The 22,583-nt window shown below is 39.7% G+C and overlaps 2 protein-coding genes across 2 annotated transcripts; both read left to right on the top strand.

Annotated features, from left to right (window-relative positions):
* The first annotated feature begins 13,400 nt into the window (after window positions 1–13,400).
* On the top strand, window positions 13,401–17,183 carry LOC129914953 (uncharacterized). Its single transcript, XM_055994403.1, has one exon. It carries the CDS (start codon window positions 13,401–13,403, stop codon window positions 17,181–17,183), a length of 3,783 nt encoding a protein of 1,260 aa, XP_055850378.1.
* A 4,481-nt stretch (window positions 17,184–21,664) lies between these two features.
* LOC129914951 (uncharacterized) lies at window positions 21,665–22,498 on the top strand. Its single transcript, XM_055994402.1, has one exon. The coding sequence runs from the start codon at window positions 21,665–21,667 to the stop codon at window positions 22,496–22,498; it is 834 nt and encodes a 277-aa protein (XP_055850377.1).
* The last annotated feature ends 85 nt before the right edge of the window (window positions 22,499–22,583 follow it).

The raw sequence follows: 22,583 nt of genomic DNA, 5'->3' as shown, positions 1-22,583 counted from the left end.
CAGATGCGTTTTGGACGCGTTTTAGACGCGTTTTGGACGCGTTTCGGGCGCGTTTCAGTCGCGTTTTGGACGCGTTTCAGATGCGTTTTGGACGCGTTTCATACGCGTTTTGGACGCGTTTCAGATACGTTTTGGGCGCGTTTCGGACGCGTTTCATACGAGTTTCGGACGCGTTTCAGACCCGTATCGGACGCGTTTTGGACGCGTTTCAGATGCCTTTTGGACGCGTTTTCCACGCGTTTCAGAAGCGTTTTGGACGCGTTTCGGACTCGTTTCAGACGCGTTTTGGACGCGTTTCAGACGCGTTTTGGACGCGTTTCGGACTCGTTTCAGACGCGTTTTGGACGCGTTTCAGACGCGTGTCAGACGCGTGTCAGACGCGTTTTGGACGCGTTTTGGACGCGTTTCAGACGCGTTTCAGACGCGTTTTGGACGCGTTTCAGACGCGTTTTGGACGCGTTTTGGACGCGTTTCAGACGTGTTTCAGACGCGTTTCAGATGCGTTTTGGACGCGTTTCAGACCCGTTTCAGACGCGTTTTGGACGCGTTTCAGATGCGTTTTGGACGCGTTTTGGACGCGTTTCAGACGCGTTTTGGACGCGTTTCAGATGCCTTTTGGACGCGTTTCAGATGCGTTTTGGACGCGTTTCAGACGCGTTTAAGATGCGTTTTGGACGCGTTTCTGATGCGTTTTGGACGCATTTCAGATGCCTTTTGGACGCGTTTTGCACGCGTTTCAGACGCGTTTTGGACGCGTTTCGGACGCGTTTCAAACGCGTTTTGGACGCGTTTCAGACGCGTTTCAGTCGCGTTTTGGACGCGTTTCAGATGCGTTTTGGACGCGTTTCAGACGCGTTTTGGACGCGTTTCAGACGCGTTTTGGACCCGTTTCGGGCGCGTTTCAGTCGCGTTTTGGACGCGTTTCAGATGCGTTTTGGACGCGTTTCAGACGCGTTTTGGACGCGTTTCAGATACGTTTTGGGCGCGTTTCGGACGCGTTTCATACGAGTTTCGGACGCGTTTCAGACCCGTATCGGACGCGTTTTGGACGCGTTTCAGATGCCTTTTGGACGCGTTTTGCACGCGTTTCAGAAGCGTTTTGGACGCGTTTCAGATGCGTTTTGGACGCGTTTCAGACGCGTTTCAGATGCGTTTTGGACGCGTTTCAGACGCGTTTTGGACGCGTTTCAGACGCGTTTTGGACGCGTTTCAGACGCGTTTTGGACGCGTTTCAGACGCGTTTTGGACGCGTTTCAGGCGCGTTTTGGACGCGTTTCAGGCGCGTTTTGGACGCGTTTCAGACGCGTTTTGGACCCGTTTCGGGCGCGTTTCAGTCGCGTTTTGGACGCGTTTCAGATGCGTTTTGGACGCGTTTCAGACGCGTTTTGGACGCATTTCAGATACGTTTTGGGCGCGTTTCGGACGCGTTTCATACGAGTTTCGGACGCGTTTCAGACCCGTATCGGACGCGTTTTGGACGCGTTTCAGATGCCTTTTGGACGCGTTTTGCACGCGTTTCAGAAGCGTTTTGGACGCGTTTCAGATGCGTTTTGGACGCGTTTCAGACGCGTTTCAGATGCGTTTTGGACGCGTTTCAGACGCGTTTTGGACGCGTTTCAGACGCGTTTTGGACGCGTTTCAGACGCGTTTTGGACGCGTTTCAGACGCGTTTTGGACGCGTTTCAGGCGCGTTTTGGACGCGTTTCAGGCGCGTTTTGGACGCGTTTCAGACGCGTTTTGGACGCGTTTCGGACCCGTTTCAGACGCGTTTTGGACGCGTTTCTGATGCGTTTTGGACGCGTTTCAGATGCCTTTTGGACGCGTTTTGCACGCGTTTCAGACGCGTTTTGGACGCGTTTCAGACGCGTTTTGGACGCGTTTCAGACGCGTTTTGGACGCGTTTTGGACGCGTTTCAGACGCGTTTCAGGCGCGTTTTGGACGCGTTTCAGGCGCGTTTTGGACGCGTTTCAGACGCGTTTTGGACGCGTTTCGGACCCGTTTCAGACGCGTTTTGGACGCGTTTCTGATGCGTTTTGGACGCGTTTCAGATGCCTTTTGGACGCGTTTTGCACGCGTTTCAGACGCGTTTTGGACGCGTTTCAGACGCGTTTTGGACGCGTTTTGGACGCGTTTCAGACGCGTTTTGGACGCGTTTCGGACTCGTTTCAGACGCGTTTTGGACGCGTTTCTGATGCGTTTTGGACGCGTTTCAGATGCCTTTTGGGCGCGTTTCAGACGCGTTTTGGACGCGTTTCAGACGCGTTTTGGACGCGTTTCAGACGCGTTTTGGACGCGTTTCAGACGCGTTTTGGACGCGTTTCAGGCGCGTTTTTGACGCGTTTCAGGCGCGTTTTGGACGCGTTTTGGACGCGTTTCAGACGCGTTTTGGACGCGTTTCGGACTCGTTTCAGACGCGTTTTGGACGCGTTTCTGATGCGTTTTGGACGCGTTTCAGATGCCTTTTGGGCGCGTTTCAGACGCGTTTTGGACGCGTTTCAGACGCGTTTTGGACGCGTTTCAGACGCGTTTTGGACGCGTTTCAGACGCGTTTTGGACGCGTTTCAGGCGCGTTTTTGACGCGTTTCAGGCGCGTTTTGGACGCGTTTCAGACGCGTTTCAGACGCGTTTTGGACGCGTTTTGGACGCGTTTCAGACGCGTTTTGGACGCGTTTTGGACGCGTTTCAGACGCGTTTTGGACGCGTTTCAGACGCGTTTTGGACGCGTTTTGGACTCGTTTCAGACGCGTTTTGGACGCGTTTCTGATGCGTTTTGGACGCGTTTCAGGTGCCTTTTGGACGCGTTTTGCACGCGTTTCAGACGCGTTTTGGACGCGTTTCAGACGTTTCAGACGCGTTTTGGACGCGTTTCAGACGCGTTTTGGACGCGTTTCAGATGCGTTTTGGACGCGTTTCGGACTCGTTTCAGACGCGTTTTGGACGCGTTTCTGATGCGTTTTGGACGCGTTTCAGATGCCTTTTGGACGCGTTTCAGGTGCGTTTTGGACGCGTTTCAGGCGCGTTTTGGACGCGTTTTGGACGCGTTTTAGACGCGTTTTGGACGCGTTTCAGACGCGTTTTGGACGCGTTTCGGACGCGTTTCGGACGCGTTTCAGTCGCGTTTCAGACGCGTTTTGGGCGCGTTTTGGGCGCGTTTCAGACGTGTTTCAGACGCGTTTTTGACGCGTTTTGGACGCGTTTTGGACGCGTTTCAGACGTGTTTCAGACGCGTTTCAGATGCGTTTTGGACGCGTTTCAGACGCGTTTTGGACGCGTTTCGGACCCGTTTCAGACGCGTTTCAGTCGCGTTTTGGACGCGTTTCAGACGCGTTTTGGACGCGTTTCGGACGCGTTTCAGACGCGTTTTGGACGCGTTTCAGACGCGTTTTGGACGCGTTTCAGACGCGTTTCGGACGCGTTTCAGACCCGTATCGGACGCGTTTTGGACGCGATTCAGATGCGTTTTGGACGGGTTTCGGAAGCGATTTACACACGTTTCAGACGCGTTTTGGACGCGTTTCAAACACATTTTGGACGCGTTTTAAACGCCTTTTGGGCGCGTTTCGGACGCGATTTAAACGCGTTTTGGACGCGTTTCAGACGCGTTTTGGGCTCGTTTCAGGCTTGTTTTAGGCGCGTTTCAGATGCGTTTCAGACGCGTTTCGGACGCGTTTCGGACCCGTTTCAGACGCGTTTTGGACGCGTTTCGGAAGCGTTTCAGACGCGTTTCAGACTAGAGATGGATAGTTCCGGAGCCAAATATTTCCTGGAACTAGTTTCTCGCTCGGAACTAGTTCCAATAGTTATCCAAAATTAATTTAAACAGTTCCATCGTTCAGACACAGCCACACACCAAAGAAAGAAAGAAGAAGAGGAACAAGAAACAAAACGAAAGCGAATATATCGCTTTCTCTGTTTGAAATACACAATACACACACGCATGTCATAGAATTTTCATCCAAAGCCAACACAGATGGATGCGAACGTGTTGAGCGCCAATATTCAAAATATTCAAATTCATACTATTTCAAGGGCCCAAGAATTATTTTGCCTAGAGGCACTGTGTATTTATTAAAGAAAAAAAGATAAAAATAAAAAAACGATGAAAATCGGTTAAAAACGGTCAATTTTTTTTTCTCTCATCTTTCACCTGGCATCTTTAGAATTGTCAAAAAAAATGTCCTTTACCCAAAATCATCATTTTGTCATAGCCCTAACACGTGTACAACGTTTAAACAAAACGTTATAGCTTAGTTTCAAAATTTTTTAAAATTTTTTCTTAAATGCAGTTATTCTTAAATTGATCTATCTATCTATCAATAGCAAAAAAAATCAACTCTCGTTTAAATTTTAGCCCAAATTTCATCTTTCCGTTTTACCCCTGTTTACCCTATTAAATGCCAGAATTTTTAAAAAATCCTTCATTTGGATTAAGTTTTAGGTTATTATCTTTCAAATAAGCTATAGAAGATTTTTGTATCTGTAATAGTTTATTTTAAATTTTGAATTGAAATTTTTTGCCGCACTGCGAAAGTGCGCGAGTGTAACGTTAGAAAATGGCGTCACTTTTTTATGGTGGCTGCCATGGTTTATCGATTTATAAGACGTTATCATGTCAAAAATTTATGACATTCAAGACCAGTCTGAAGTAAATTCAAAGTAATGAAAATAATCACACGAAAGTACACATACATTTACAAACGCTATAAAGTCTCAAGGTATCCTACTTGAATAATTTTCAATTTTATCATTTGCTCTATTATGAATACTATTTGTAATATAATCCCCCAATTATAATTATTCATTAACCTTATGTAACTAAAAGATGTCCACCCTTTTTGTATTCTTAATGGCATATTAGTTTCTTTGTGTTAATGAACCTTAACTTTTAATTGATGTTTTGTGTACACTGTCTACACTAAACAGTTTCAAGAGAAATTGAAAACAAAAAAAAACCATCGATAATTGCTTTTCTTATTATTCTTTCACATTTCTATTAATTACTGTCACTGATGCAAAGAACAAAAAAGGTGTTATTAAAATAATTCATTTGGGCACAAGACACCTTTTTTTGTCGTTAAATTTTCATCACTGTCGCCTTTGGAGTTGTTTTGGTTTATTACTCGTCGTGTATAAGAAAAACTCGGATGTAACAGGTTTTAATAATATAATTAATCAAAGCAAAAACCAGAAGGGTCTTAAAGATTAGTTTTTGTTCTCTTAAAGAGGTCATTAAGGATGATTAATTAAATTTATTTGAAGAAGTTGAAAAAAAAGGTAGGTAAATTACATTATGGTTCAGTTAATTACTATGTTACCGTAAATGTTTTTAAGACTTGAGTAGGTTCCTACTTGAGGCTTTAAAGTGAATTTAACTATAAAAATCAATGCATTAAATTGATGATTGGTTTAATAGTACAAAAAAATGTAGATAAATCTATAATATCAAAACTCAATAAGGTTTAAATTTAATTTAGACATTAATTTGAAAAACAAACAAAAATTTCTTAATGAAGTCAGCACCCTTGTCAGATTTCATCATTAATTATGCATAGTATACATAGTATACATAAAAAAGGGGAGTACCTAATTAGGGTGTAACTAATGTAGGCCTATGGAAACGGTGGTGGTGTGGTTAGTATACTTTACTCAATTACCTTATCGGTGGAAAAAAAGTGATTGACAAGAGTAATGAATTCAGCGTTGGTATCATTGACTATTCTACTAACGAATTGTAGTGTAGACAGGGTTATCTACTAGGTATCTAAAAGTGGCAGCTGTTATTAGCTGTTGTTATTCTTGTCACCAAAAAAAACATTGCATAACTAATTGACCGGTGAAACTTATTTCGATTCTTTTATTAAGACGGTATCAGGAGCTGAAACAATATAGGATCTCAAAAGGTTTCTTATTTCTTCATCATGTACCCACTCAATCGATTACATGTGGTGGACAAAATGTCCATGATGGTTTCCTCGGGCTTAGTAACTTCTTGTTGTATAACACTTAATTTGATTTATTTATTTATTACTAATGCTGAGGATTGTTTCGAGAGAAAAATTCTCCTATCGATTTTTCATCCTGTATGACATTAAACTAGACAAAAGAGTAAAGGTACAGAGACTGAAATGGCTAAATTTAAGTTTAATTTTAAAAAACAATGCAGCAACATCGGCAATTTTAAACCTATATCTAGACTTAAAAGTATTTTTAGTTACCGACGCGATGTTTGAAAAAAAAAAGATCATCCAAATCAGAGCTGTTCGGCCAGGTTCCCTAATAATTGGCTTTAGTTACTCCACTATTAATTAAATACGTTTTACTTCATGAAATCTAAAGATTATGTCATTTACTACGTGAAGTCCTGATACTTTATAAAGGCTTGTTTTCTTCATAAATTGGCATTCTTAAAGAGGTCTTAAGGTTATACTTTTTGCTCTAAGAAGCCCTGTTTAGTTATGAAGACTTTCTTGCTTCATAAATTGGCATCCTTAAAGAGTCGTTAGGTTATACTTTTTACTCCGTGAAGTCCTGATTCATGATAGAGTCATTTTTGCTTCATTAATTTTCATATTTAAAAAGGTCTTAAGAAATTACTTTTTACTTCGTGAAATTTTGATTTGCCGTGAGGAATTTTTTTGTTTCCTTTGGTTTTGGCAACCTTAAAGAGGACTAAACATTTCATCCTGATGTCCTGATTCATCACGAAGTCTTATTTGCTTCATAATTTGGCAACCTTTAAGAGGTCTTAAGATGATACATTTTATTCCATAAAGCCCTGATTAGTCATGAAGACTTTCTTGCTCCATAAATTTGAATCCCTATAGAGCTCTTAAGGAAATACTTTTTTACTTCGTAAAGTTCTGATCCGTCATTAAGACTTTTTTGCTTTATAAGTAAGCATCTTTAAAGAGGTCTGAAGGTTGTACTTTTAAATCTTTGAATTCCTAATTCGTCATGAACAATTTTTTGCTTCGTAAGTTGGCATCCTTAAAGAGGTCTTAAGGTTGTACTTTTAAATCTTTGAATTCCTAATTCGTCATGAAGACTTTTTTACTAAATAAGTTGGTATCCTTAAAGAGGTCTTAAGGTTATACTTTTTACTCTGTAAAGTCCCGATCCCTTATCAAGACTTTTTTGCTTCATAATTTGGCATCCTTTAAGAGGTCTTAAGGTGATACATTTGATTCCATAAAGCCCTGATTAGTCATGAAGACTTTCTTGCTTCATAAATTTGAATCCCTATAGAGCTCTTAAGGAAATACTTTTTTACTTCGTAAAGTTCTGATCCGTCATGAAGACTTTTTTGCTTTATAAGTAAGCATCTTTAAAGAGGTCTGAAGGTTGTACTTTTAAATCTTTGAATTCCTAATTCGTAATGAACAATTTTTTGCTTCATAAGTTGGCATCCTTAAAGAGGTCTTAAGGTTGTACTTTTAAATCTTTGAATTCCTAATTCGTCATGAAGACTTTTTTACTAAATAAGTTGGTATCCTTAAAGAGGTCTTAAGGTTATACTTTTTACTCTGTAAAGTCCCGATCCCTTATCAAGACTTTTTTGCTTCATAAATTGGCATCTTTTAAGAGGTCTTAAAACTGTACTTTTTACTTCTTGAAGTTTTGATTCGTCATGAAGTTTTTTTTGCTTTATAAATTAGCATCCTTTAAGAGGTCTTAAGGTAAAACTTTTCACTTCGTGAAATCTCGATTCACTGTGAAGAATTTCATGCTTCATAAATTGGAATCCCTAAAGAGGTCCAAAGATTTTGTCATTTACTATGTGAAGTCCTAATACGCCTGTTGTAGTGTCCATTTTGAAATCACGCTGTACTACTACACGCGGAACTATTCTTCCTTCTAAGAAAGTGGTTTGTGTAGGTGCAGATCTTGTTCCAAATCTGTTCTATGGGTAGTATCTATTCTACAATGTTCTCTGGATTGATGATGCCTCATTAGTTCTTCTCTTCTGCAGGTAAACAAGGTATAATGCGCTTTTTATTCTTGAAAATTCAGGTACTAGCAAGCTGGACTCTTCGTTTTGCCTCTGGTACCCGAAATTCCATTCAGCGAAATTCCTGATCCGCCTGAACGCCCTCTACTTTCCTACCTCTAACACTTTTGCCAGTTCGGTTTCGTCAGCTGAGTATCCTTGGATGCCGCTTTCGGTCCCATTTCTGCCTTTTTGTCGTGGGGGTATTTCGTTTTCGTAGCTAGTAGTCCGGGCGGCCACTGCAGAAACGCTCAACTCATCGAGCTAAAGAAAATTTCAAATGGGAAGTGAAAGAGGGCTATTAGTAGTTACGAAAACCACAGGTCTTCCCGTTCGCATCCTGGCACGATTGGCGTGGTAAAGTGCATTGTGCATCTCATAGAGTTAAAAGACAATATTGGTGTCAAATTAAAGGTGATATTGTCAGCTATCAAAATTCCGAGGTCTTCCGGGCGAAAGTCTGGCAGTTTTGTCATGCAGCCCGTTTTAAGGTTAGAAGCGATGAAAGTGAGTTTTTTCATAAAGTCTGGTTTTTTGGTATTTTGGTGGATGAGTTAAGGAGTTTTTTCACTATAAAATAAAATTAAGAGTTTGTATCGAACGAAGAGTTCATCAACTCTCGTTCGATGTTTTTGGATAGTTGAACAGAGCTACTTTGTGCTCTCGTTCTATGTTTCTATGTTTTCTCTCCTTCTTATTGGAGAGAAACCATTTTTATTTTTAGTCTTAAGACGAAAGCGGAAAGATTCGGACAGAAAGTTCGATTATCGGAAAGCTATTTTTGTTAACGGAAAGTTTTATCATTGGAGAGAATAAAAAATCTGATCGTGGTTTTTGCTTCGGCTTTTCCACGTTAAATCGTTTGTTTCATTTAAATAATTATTTTCAGCTTATACGATTAGTGCTTGTCCTTAGACTTGTGCTAAAACATTGGTCATTCGAGACAAATTTGAACCAGCGCCGTGGAAAGTTCATGCGTGTCGCGGAAAGAATATATATGTATGTTTTGATGTGCGTGTTTATGGTAATTTTATGCGAAAAGAGCACACGCATGCGAAAGTGGAAAGAATGTCGAAAGATTGTGCGGATAGATCCGAAAGTGCGGGAAAGATTGTGCAAATAAGTGCAAAAATCGAGCGAAAAGCTCTGGTATATGTATGTAGTTACACAACAAATTCAAATCCCAACGGAAAGAAGCGACATGTTGAGACACGCAAGGATAGAGTTTGTAGCAAATCTGCACAAACGGAGAGATGGTAAGATCATTCCATTTATATTAAAACGAAAGAGTATGCCATAGCGGCATTTTGAATGTATTCCCCTTACTCGAAAGAATGTGTCACAACGACACACACCCTGTTTTAGTTTTATTTCTTCTTAAAAGAAGCGAGAGAATATGCAATAACGGCGCCTTATTTTGCCTTTGCTCAAAACGAGAGAATATGCCAAAACGGCACACATGCACACAATTCCATTCTCTTACAAGAGACGAAAGAATACGCCACAACGGCATTTCATTTTTCTGCACGAAAACGAAAGACAACAGCGCACATGCACACATTTTTCTTTTTTATTATTCTCCTTCGAGAGATCAAAATATAATACACACACATCGGTTGTATTTACTTGTATTCCTACAAGAGCGAAAGAGTACGCCGTACAGGCGAACGAAAGAATGCCATCAACCACCATGGTAAAGGCAACACAGTGACAGATCAAGCAACACACTTGTTTCTATGGAAAGAGTTGCATACATGTATACATACAGTGTGCATGGGGAAAGAGATACTGAACCGGTTGCGCAGCGATGAATGGAATATTTTCCCCACTTGCAGTGCAACGCGCAAACGGTTCAGGGGAGTTTAGTTAGAACAAAACAAATATATATAAAAAAAAACACACGATAGCTCAAAGTCGATAGATTAAATCAAACGAAAGACTCGACAGAAAATTTAAAGCGAAAGAGAAAGAAAATTTGGAAAGAAAAACCAAGGTAAGAAATACAGTCCACATATAAAAAAAAAAAAAAAACATTATTTCGTGAGTGTTGTGTTGCTGTAGGGAAAGTAGTAAAGTTTTTTACAAAGTCGAAAGTTTAAGAAAAAGATAATTTAATATATTTTAAAGAATTTGATAGAACGAAAAGAGGAAAAGAATAAAATTTATCCGATAGAAAAATACGATTGAGATATGAATGGTGGTGTGTTAGGGAATTTGAGATTTTTTGAGCGGTTTAAAGTTTTTCCGTTTGGAATCATATTCTCCTTCTTCTCAACGAAAATACTCGTTGCGGTTGTTATGTGCCATGACGGGGGGAGAGACGAGAACGGAGTTAGTGGAAAGTAGGAAAGACAATTTTTGAATTTTTCGGAAAGAACATTCTAGATGAAATACATGTGTGCGAGTGTGTGCGAAATCTGTTGAATTTTTTTGGAAAGAAAGAGGTATATTTTTTGGAAAGAAAAAGGGAATGAAATCTGCTATATTGCTCAGGTTCGTTCATAGGAAAGGGAGAAATATAATTTTCAGAGGAAAGACGGAGAGAAATTAAGTTCGATATTTCACAATCATACGAAAGAAAAAACATATTATTTCTTTTATTATTTCTTATTATTATTTGAGAAAGAAAATATTTTAAATTTTGGAAAGAAATGCACTCATATAAAGAGAATGGGTGTCAGAATTTTGGAAAGAAAATAATATTTTTATCGAGAGAAAATATTCTATCATGCTTTTAGTTTTTTTTGTTTGTTGTATTGTTGTTGGGACAGAGATTGCTTTGGAAAGAAAAGAAGAAAAAATATATCTTCTATCGGAAAGAGAAGCACGTATGTGCTATGGTTGTTTGGACAGAAAAAATATTTTGGAAAGAAAAGAAGAAAATATATCTTCTATCGGAAAGAGAGGCATGTATGTGCTATGGTAAGTTGGAAAGAAATATTCGTTATTGTGGTACGGAAAGAAAATATGAATTTGTAGGAAGAGAGAAGGATAGATTTTGGTTTGTTTTCTTTTGTTGTTGTTATTGAAATACAACTTTTGAAGGAAAGTTGTTTTTATTCATTTTTCTTTTTTTTCTCAAATGTCATAAGACTCAGATTTTGAATATTAATATTATTCGATTATTCTGGATAGATTGTTGGGAAAGTCGATAGAGTGCATCTCAGTTGTCGATTGCACGACTTTAATGGACAGATGTTAGGAAAGAGGTAAGATTTATCAAGGTATTTAAAAGCATGATAGGGAAAGATGGAAAGAGCGAAAGAATGGGACTCAAAGCATAAATGCGAGTCGCCAAAAACAAAATGGAAAGAAAAAGCAGGAACTCAAAACATTTAATTATGTGTAGTTGCCATAAGCTTGGAAAGAAAACTTGCAAGTGGACAGATGGACAGAATAGCCAATTTGGCTACAACAACAATACAGCAAACACACACAAATCATATATTCTTTTATTAATATTTCATTTTTGACTTTTATTTAAAAAAAAACAGGATTGAGTCGAGTTGGAGTTGGTGAGTCCTCAGTACGTGCTCATGCCTGAAATCAAAGAGCGATTCTCTCAGTTAATAGGGATGAGTCGTGGACGTAGGGCTGAGCCGGGCTGAGTGAGCCGTCATTCTCTGGTTCGATTCTCCTTGTTATCTTTGTTATTTTTATTAGACAATTTCAGGTTTTCAGGTATTAATGCTGTTTTGATTATTTAATCAGATTCGATAGATTGGAAAGATTCGATAGAGTGGACAGATTCGATAAATTGGACAGAATCGATAGAGTGGAAAGAAACGATAGACTGGACAGAATGGACAGAAATGCAGAATATGCTCTGCAAGCGGCCATCCATGCAATACAACGCATGGTCGCCTTTACGAAAGAGGAAAGATTTGCCGAGACTCCTATCGAGGGAATAGAGGTCAGGCAGGAAGCGCTTGCCGATGCATGGGCGCAAGCGAAAGCAGCCGAGAGACAGTTGTCATCAGCTAACGATCCGCTGATGATGGCTGAAGTGGAGAGAAAGATGGCAGAGGCTGAGGAGAGCTATTTCTTGGCTTCTGCCGCTTTAAAGCGAAAGAGGACAGACTTGCAACCGCAAGAGAAGGAGAGACAGGAACCGCAAATTGCTGTCCAAGTTTCGATGCCATTCTCACAACATGATGTGAAGAACACATGGGGTGAGTTTGACGGCAACATTACAAAATGGCAAGGGTTCCGGGACAGATTTTTGGCAGCTGTTCATGATAACGACCGCATCGAGCCTGCTTATAAGTTTGCCTATCTCAAAAAATCCTTGGTAGGTAAGGCAGCACGAGCTCTAGGCGAGTGGCAGCTGACCGGAAAGAATTACATCGAGGCTTGGAATAGAATAAACGAGATGTACCATCGACAGTACGCTACATGTCGGGAATTGCTGAGGCAATTCTTCAAGCTCCCTATTCTTCAAGGGCTGGCGACAGAGAACGAGTTGCAAAGAATGGTAAATGTAACTTACGAGACATTACGACAGCTAAAGGCGCAAGACATTCCCGTCGATGGGTGGGACATGATTATTGTGCATGTCCTACACGAGAGAATGGACGGAGAGACATCATGCAAATGGGAAGAAGCTCGTTCCTCAGAGTTTCCCACCGTAAAGGAAGTTTGTGCCTTCCTCGAGAAAAGGGCATTAGCTCTGGGAAGTGCACAGGATTGCCGTAGGAGAGATCCCTCGAGACCATCCACATCGGCCCAGGCGATGGCGATGGAAAGACAGCGAGAAAGAACCGACAGACAGAGCGAAAGACGAATCGACAGACAACCGGAAAGAGCCACAGAGCGACAGCAGGATAGACGGTCATTGTCATCACGAGTTGGCCGCATAGACGAAAGCCGAAAGAAGCCATGTCAGACATGCTTCTCAATGACACATCCGCTTTGGGACTGCCCGGAGTTCCAAGCATTGACACTTCAAGCGAGACAGAATTTAGTAAGGGACAAAAACATCTGTCCTAATTGTCTAAAGAACGGACATTCAGCGAAAGAGTGCTTCCAAGGTCCATGTACCAGATGCCCTGGTCGCCGAATCAAAGAAATGAACAAGGAAGACTTGATGGTCCTCCGATTCCAGGAGCAAGGAAATAAAAGAAGTGGACAGACAAGCGGACGAAAGCAAAAATCCGACTGACTAGATGGTGTGCCAGCGAAGCGCCGTAAAATCGTACGGAAAGACAGGAAAGATACGATGGGGAAAGCTATGAAACTAAAGAATATGGAGAGCGATAGAAAAGAACGACAGAAAGACGATTCGGACGATACTGGCAGCAAGACATCATGGAAAGATTTTAAAAGACATGTTGTACATGTCAGACCAATCTGGTGAATAACCAATTGGCGGAAAGATTAATGGTAACGAAAGAACAGGTATACAGGAAAGCGATGGGGATTAGCGGTCAGCCGCTTCACATCAAACATAAAACCATACTAAAGATTAGACCATGGTTTTCGAAAGAGACGACGGTTGAGCAAGAATTTTGGGTTTTGCCGAAAGAAGATCAGTGGAGGCCAATGATACCAGCACAGAACTTGACATGTATGGTTAACGATACATCTCAAGAGCTGCCATTGGCCGATCCTGATTATTGGAAAGAGGGTCCAGTGGACCTGCTGCTAGGATGCAAATTCCTAGCAGCCATGTTTGGAAAGATGGACAGACGGACAGATAGTGTGGTTTGTTTAAAAACCACTTTTGGAAAGATAGTCTTAGGACAGCAGGGAGAGTTTCTCTCTGGGAAAGAATTTGGACAGACATACACAATAGCTTTGAGTAACGAACAGTTACATGAAGCACTAAAGAGATTATGGTTATTAGACGAGATTAAACCCTCGTTCACAAGATCGAAAGAAGAAGAGCTGGTGGAACAAAATTTCCAAAACACGTATAGACGTGACAGTTCTGGAAGGTTTGTTGTAACGATTCCTTTAAAGGAATCATGGAAAGACATAGGCACTACCGAGCTCATAGCGAAGCGAAGGTTTTTTGCCTTGGAAAGAAAGTTGGAAAGAGATGCTGAGCTGAAAGAGAAGTATGTTGACTTCATGAGAGAGTACGAAAGATCTGGTCATATGACTCCTGTTGTTGAAAGGCGTCATAACCAAACAATTTATCACATTCCACACCATTGCGTCACAAAGAAGTTCCGAGTGGTCTTTGACGCCAGCTGTAAAACAACCAATGGAATATCGTTGAACGATGTTCAGATGGTAGGAGAGAAACTACAAATGGATCTGCACAATATTCTAATGCGTTTCAGAAGGCATAGAGTTGCGATTAGTGCAGACATCAAGATGATGTTTCGAATGGTAAAGATTGCGAAAGAACAGTGGGACCTTCAAAGAATTTATTGGAGGGAAAGCCCAAAGGAAAGATTAAGAGAATACTGGCTCACGGTAGTCACGTATGGAATGGCATCATCGGCTCACAATGCAGTGAGAGCCTTGGTGCAATGTGCGAAAGATATGGAATTGAAATTTCCCACTGCCGCGAAGGCAATTCAAGAAGACTTCTACATGGATGACTGCGCCACAGGTGCTGATTCTGAAGTTGAAGCGATAAAGTTATCGAAAGAAATTGACCTTATACTAAAGAGTGCAGGTTTCGAGCTAAGAAAATGGAGTTCGAATTCCAGAGCTCTCATAGAAAACATGAACTATGAGGAGCAAAATTCGATTGTATTCCAAGAAGACGACAAAGCGTCGATTCTGGGATTGAAATGGTTACTCGACAGAGATCAATTTACATTTGTAGTAAAGACACCAATATCTGAGGATATAATGACAAAGAGGAAAGTAGTTAGCTGTGTAGCACAGTTGTACGATCCAAATGGATTTTTATCGCCAGTAACGATTCTTGGTAAAATTCTTATACAAGACATATGGCGAGGAAAGAAGGATTGGGATGATGAATTGTCGAAAGACATTCAGGAAAGATGGAAAGATTTTTGGAAAGAGATTACTTTCTTGGAAAGATTTAAAATGGAAAGATGGATAGGTACATCGAAAGATGTAAGGAAAGAAATTCATGGGTTCTCAGATGCGTCTGAGAAAGCCTATGGGGCAGTAATTTATGTCAGGACAGAATATCCGAATGGAAAGATCAAGTCTACACTGCTTATATCAAAAACGCGTGTAGCACCATTAAAGACAATCACGATACCACGTCTTGAACTAGCAGCAGCTGAGCTGCTGGGAAGGTTATTCATCAATGTGAAAGAAATTATGCAATGGAAAGACATAGAGTACAACCTCTGGACAGATTCGACTGTTGCTTTACATTGGATTAGCAAACCACCATGCGATTTAAAGACTTATGTCGCGAACAGAGTTTCGTCGATTCAAACAAATACGAAAGTCGAAAGATGGAAGCATGTAGGTACGAAAGACAATCCTGCTGACCTGCTGAGCAGGGGAATGAAGCCATCTGCGCTGGTCGACAGCAAGTTATGGCTAGAGGGACCGGACTGGCTATCACTTCCTCACTCCGAATGGAAATCTGAAAACTATGTGCCAAATCTTTCAGATGGGGGGAGGGATGAGATGAAAGTGTTTACTCTCATCAAGTTTCACGACATGTTATATATGAATATCAAAGAGACTGGAAAGAGTGTTCCGATACATGAATGTACGAGCACACTGGAGAAAGCAATTAACGTTACTGCATACGTTTTTCGCTTCATAGACAAAGTAAAAGCGAAGGTGAAAGAATCGAGAGAATGGGAGAGAAAGTACGGAAAGAGGCGAAGACGTTCGTTGCGGTACGCAACGAAGCTGGAAAGAAAGGCGATTCAACTCACATCGTCAGAGAAAGAAGGTGCGATAGTATATCTGCTGCGGAGAGAACAGGAAAGATATTTTGGGAAAAAAATAACTGCCATCCGAAAGAAGAGAAATTTGCACGAGAGAAGTAAGATAGAAGCTCTAAAGCCTGTATTGGATGATAAATTGGTCCTGAGGGCTGGGGGGCGACTGGAAAGATCTGAGATAGAATATGGAAAGAAACATCCAGCGATAGTACCGACTGGTTCTCGACTAGCATGGCTGATAATGGACAGTGCTCACAAGGCAACAAAGCACGGGGCTGTTCAGGTCATGATGCAACACATTAGAGAGAGATTTTGGATTCCGAGATTAAGAAGCGAATTGAGAATGTTCATACACAAGTGTTTGGTTTGTGTTCGATACAACCACAGATACGAAAGTCAGCTAATGGCAGATCTGCCGAAGGAAAGAGTGACTCCTGGAAAGGCATTTCTACACACAGGTGTAGATTATGCGGGACCATTTGAAATCAAAACATTGGACAGAGTCGGTGAACAGATAACGAGACAGAAATGTTGGGTCTCTATTTTTGTTTGTCTCAAAACGAGAGCCATACATATTGATGTTGTGTCAAGTCTGACATCAACTGCATTCATTGCCTGCTACGAAAGATTTATAGCCCGAAGGGGAAGATGCGAAAGAATGTACAGCGACAACGGCACTACGTTCGTTGGAGCTGCGAAAGAACTACAGAAAGCGAAAGAAGTTTGGCAAGGGAAAGAGACGATAGACTTTCTTGGTGCGAAAGGGACAGAGTGGAGATTTATGACTCCAGCAGCGCCACATCAAGGTGGCATCTATGAGGCCGCAGTGAAATCTATGAAATTTCACTTAACAAGAGTGGTCGGAGCGAAAGTACTGACTTATGAGCAGATGTTGACATTGCTTGCTGGAATAGAAGCAATTTTGAACTCAAGGCCATTGCAGGCACTCAGTGACGATCCGAATGATTTACAGGCGTTAACGCCGGGACATTTTCTGGTGGGAGAGCCATTAGTGCTTCCACTACCATTCATAACGGGAGAGATACCAAGTACACATGGTGTACAACTATGGAAAGAACGAAAGAGAATGCTTACTCACTTTTGGGTAAGATGGAAAGAGGAATATCTGGTGACATTACTAAAGCGAAAGAAATGGAGAAGAGAGAAGCACAACGTCCAGGTAGGTCAGCTGTGCATTATTAAGAGTGAGAATTTCCCGCCTTCAGCGTGGGCTATGGGAAGGATCATCAAGGTGATACCCGGAAAAGATGGACTTGTTCGAAATGTGGTGATACAGACGGCAACCAATCAGCTAAAGAGACCGGTGCAGAAGATTTGTATTTTACCAATAGAAGAGTAATCTTGTTTGTGACGAGAAAAGGCGAAAGATAAGACGATCAGCAAGACGATAGATGGTGGAAAACCGTAGGTTTTCGCCGGGACTGTATCGAACGAAGAGTTCATCAACTCTCGTTCGATGTTTTTGGATAGTTGAACAGAGCTACTTTGTGCTCTCGTTCTATGTTTCTATGTTTTCTCTCCTTCTTATTGGAGAGAAACCATTTTTATTTTTAGTCTTAAGACGAAAGCGGAAAGATTCGGACAGAAAGTTCGATTATCGGAAAGATATTTTTGTTAACGGAAAGTTTTATCATTGGAGAGAATAAAAAATCTGATCGTGGTTTTTGCTTCGGCTTTTCCACGTTAAATCGTTTGTTTCATTTAAATAATTATTTTCAGCTTATACGATTAGTGCTTGTCCTTAGACTTGTGCTAAAACAGAGTTATTAACATTTAAATATAAAACTATGTTTTGGAAAAAGCTTGATAGATTATTAACAATGACCCAAAGTATATGTAAAACTACGAATAATTCACGAAAAAGTCTCAAATAATACGCTGCGCCAGGGGCGGATCCAGGATTTTTTTCTGGGGGGGGCACAAGGGACGGATTGGCAAAAAAAACAGCAATAACAGTTAGAAATAAAGTGAAGTACCATACGACTGACTAAAAAGCAGAAAATTTTAACGACCCACAGTGGTCTAAAACCTGGCCAAAAATATTTAGGCACATTTCCCACATCAAATAGGTACCAAATGACCAAAAAGTTATTCGGAAGGAAAAATTTTCATTTTCTTGTTACAGTAAAAGCCACTTAAGTGCTAACCCTCTTACTCCTGGATTAGCCGGAAGAAAAAAAAATATAAAAAATCAGAAAATGCACGTACAATTCTGTGCTATATTAAAGTTAGTAATCTATTCTTTGTTTAATTTTTTGACTTAAGTTGTTTCACCAAATAGATTTTGAGAAATTAAGTTTTAAAGATGAAATTTTGAAAAAAAAAAAATGTTTACGTTTTTTAATTGATTTTGTATAAAATTTTGCAATATTATGGACATAATTATACCATTAGTTAATGACCTAGTAGTTTTTAGTCAAATACTAAAGACTTCATTCTAATAATATTAAAGTTCCTAAGAATAACAAAAAAACTGAATCCTACTTTTTTTCCGGGAAACCAAGTTTTTTTTTTTTTATTTGCATTAACCTTTTGTAACCCAAGGTCGTACATTTAAAAATTAATAAGTCAATCGATTGGCCTTTATCTTTAATAAAACACGTATTTTTTTAAAATTCAATAAAGTCATTATTTACTTAGTTATTTCGATATTTTGGGAGTAAAAAAAAAGTTTAAATAATTTATTTTTATATAAAAATTCAAAAATTCAAGCAAAAAACTATCTAATATTAATTTTTAGGCACTTTCCTAAAATCCAAAAATAAAACCCCGTGGGGTTTACTAACAAAAACTATTTTTTTTCTGAATTTCGTAGTTTTTATACAAATTTGCTTATTTTCAAAAAAAGCCCAACTTTCAACATTAACTGTCAATTAAAAACTATTGGTGCTATTTATTAGAAATTTGAAGTACTATTTCGATAAAGCAATACTTAAAGATTAAAAGAAAAAAAATAGTTTGTAGAGCTTTTATGCAATCTTTTTCGGTTTGTTACAGAAATGTCACATGGGGCTACAAGGGGTTAAATTGTTTTATACCTCAAGAATATTGTGTTCAAATCGTAGGTCTCTTGGAGCCAAATTGACCAAGTTATAAGTATTTTAATACTACCCTTAGGAACGTTTTAGTCTTTTAGTCCAGAGTTCAAAACTTTAAATCGTTATCCCCACAACTAATGTTTTCAACGCCGGTGCTCCTCATAACTTCAAAACTACTGCACCGATTCTTTTGAAATTTGGAACACTATTATTTTTACATATTTTTAGAGGTATCCCTGGAGAAATTTTCTCAATAAAATAATATTTATAAAAATCTATAAGTAAGGGTCGCTTTTGAGGAGTTTTTTTTCAAGGGGTCTTTATTTTCGGGGTGCAAACTTGGGCAAACTTCTGAAATGCAAGTTTGTTCTACATATATTGCAGTTCTATAATGTATAGTTTATGCAATTTTGTGACGTGTTCCGCTATTTTAAAAACACTAATGTTGAAAAAAAACAACGAAAAAAGTGCAAATTTTTTAACCCCTCTGTATGAAAAAATAGAGTTGCATATAGGTACAATTATTTTTTTTATATCATTCAATGTCATTCGATGTCCATATCAAAATTTTTCACCAAAATCACTTTGAAAATTCACTTTTTTTTAAATCGAAAAATCGTTTATTTATTTGTGAGGTGGAGCTTTTCATGGGAAAGGGATGAAACAATCAACAGAATTCGCATTTTCAGCCAGAAATAGACAAGAATTTTACTCAAGTTCTTTCTGTTATTATTCATATATTTTTAAAACTCTTATAGTTTGATTTCCTTTAAGTATGAACTTTAAGTTCTGGGGGGGGCACGTGCCCCCGTGCCCCCCCCCTAAATCCGCCTATGCGCTGCGCCCCTTACAACTTACCGAATTAAAAGGCGAATTTAATTTCAAATTAAAGCTAATAATGTCTTTTTTTGAAAACCAGAGGTCTTCCAAGCCACATCTTGACATTTCACCCCCCAGCTTGGGTGAACGTTTTAAGTAAAAAACTCTCCTAACCTTAAAACAAGCTGCGTGACCTAACTTCCAATTTTTGGCTTGGAAGACCTCTGGTTTTCAAAAAAAGACATTATTAGCTTTAATTTGAAATTAAATTCGACTTTTAATTCGGTAAGTTGTAAGGGGCGCAGCGTATTATTTGAGACTTTTTCGTGAATTATTCGTAGTTTTGCATATACTTTGGGTCATTGTTAATAAACTATCAAGCATTTTCCAAAACATCGTTTTATATTTAAATGCTAATAACTCATATTTTTATTTTATAGTGAAAAAACTCCTTAACTCATCCACCAAAATACCAAAAAACCAGACTTTATGAAAAAACTCACTTTCATCGCTTCTAACCTTAAAACGGGCTGCATGACAAAACTGCCAGACTTTCGCCCGGAAGACCTCGGAATTTTGATAGCTGACAATATCACCTTTAATTTGACACCAATATTGTCTTTTAACTCTATGAGATGCACAATGCACTTTACCACGCCAATCGTGCCAGGATGCGAACGGGAAGACCTGTGGTTTTCGTAACTACTAATAGCCCTCTTTCACTTCCCATTTGAAATTTTCTTTAGCTCGATGAGTTGAGCGTTTCTGCAGTGGCCGCCCGCTCTATAGGAGATCGATAGGGATCAATCCAGCAACTGTAAGGACGTTCGGTAAGAACTGGCCAACCGTAGGGCTCTTTGCACTGCCGTAATCAATTTCCGGTACTTTTTTACTTAGGTAAGTGTGGCCCAGATTTCACTACCTTATAGAAGTATTGAATGTTTTGTCGCCATAAGCTTCGCTTACTGGCCGGTAGGGATTCTAGATCACTATTAAAAGTAGAAAGTGCAATGTGATGAAGAGAGGAATATTATGGAAATTATCAAAAAGGAAGTATTTTAAATGTTTAGATGAATTATTGTTGCCTATAAAATGTTGACTTAAAAAAAAGTAATATGGATAGAAAATCCTTTTAATAAATGTACTTGTGTCCCCAAAAATAAATTTCGATTGAACAGTCTCCCAACAACGGTCCGTTATGACTATCTATCGCATGAAGTTGAATACAATATATCTTAATCCCTACCTGCTACATTATAGACAGACGACAAACTACGATACCAAAATGCAAACATCACCAACATTCAGTTGACTTTCACACTTTTTCTACGGTCTAATGAATTCCAATATGAAAAAAAAAAAAAAAAATGCGTGCTAATTAAGTCACAAAAACAATTGAAATACTCAAAAGAAAGTCTTATATACACCTACTCCACTCCACTCTCCGAAAGCGAACTCTTACCACTAACCCCTTTTCCATCATAACATAAGATCCATTCAAGTCCAACACCTATTATACCTAACGAAACCTCTCTCCCTTTAGTTTCAAATTAAGAATTCATCCGTTTCGCTCAATGAAGCCCATGCAAGTGCAAGTAAAAAAGAGTAAAACAAAAAATGAAGTTCTATACCAAATACATCTCTCTACACCACACAAAAAAAAGAGAGAATTAACAAAAAAAAAATAAATTCAGTTTGTTTCCCTATTTTTGATATTACCCTCGATGCCAAACCGAGAGATTGGGCCTAGCCAAGCTTGTAATCCAATCTCGATTCGACCGCATTGCAATTCTTTCTTCTAGCTTGCACTGCAATGCAATATGCTCCGGATTGCACGCTCTGGATAACCGTGCATCCGAAAGATACAACATGCATGTAGTATAAAATTGATTTGCCACACTTGATGGCGATCAGTTTGATTAGAAGAGTTCGACGCGAAACTTGCAGACCAGGATAACACAATATGGATACAAGACTGAGGCAACTGATCGTGGTGATTGTTATCGGATGTGCTTTGGCTAGCCAAGAGGATACAACGACAGATCAATCATCTGGACGAGCTTCACTCTTGGATAATGGATTGTCCAGAGCGATCAAACATATTTACGATCAGTGCGAGAGCAGTGATGATATATTTCGATGTCTGAAAGTTCAAGGTGCCAAGCTTTTTGGAAGAGCCTTGAAGGTGCATAACATCAAGCTTATTGAGGGTATTACTGTTGTAAGGAAACCGGATTACAATGAGAGTGAAGCAAGATCCCGCGGTGATCTTCATCTGAGCAATAGTGATCTCGAACAGATGTCCTCGAAGAGCCTGGATAAGATCCTTTTCGCACGGATGATAAGTCTCCTACAGAGTCGACAAGTGCAAGTGAACATTCCTCGGCTTTTGTCCTTCGGTCAACGGAGTAACCAGGTTTTGTTTGATGATGCTCGGAAGAAGAAAGATGACAGAAAATATTTAGGACCTTTTATAGCTGCAGTTCTTCTCAAGGCTGGAATTTTAAAAATGGCATATCACTCGATAGCAATTTTAGCAGGAAAGGCCTTAATTGTGGGGAAGATAGCTCTCATCATCAGTGCTATCATTGGACTGAAGAAACTTGTCTCGGGTGAAGGTCATGAAAAGACTACCTACGAGATTGTCAAGCATCCACAGGTTCAACAGAGTCACACATATTCATCCAGTCATGGTGAATATGAGGGTGGCCATGAGGGTAGCTCTTATCATCGAAGCATAGATGATGAAATGGTCATGCAGGACAAGGCCTACAGAGCTCATGTCCCTAGGACTTAAAAATAAATAAAAAAATATAGAAGAAAAAACAACAGAACCAAAGATTTTATAATAATATAGTACTTTTTTGTTTTTGTTTAATTTT

Source organism: Episyrphus balteatus, chromosome 3, assembly GCF_945859705.1.
Source record: "Episyrphus balteatus chromosome 3, idEpiBalt1.1, whole genome shotgun sequence".
NCBI classification, from domain to species: Eukaryota; Metazoa; Arthropoda; class Insecta; order Diptera; family Syrphidae; genus Episyrphus; species Episyrphus balteatus.
This window is presented reverse-complemented; position numbering and strand designations above follow the sequence as displayed.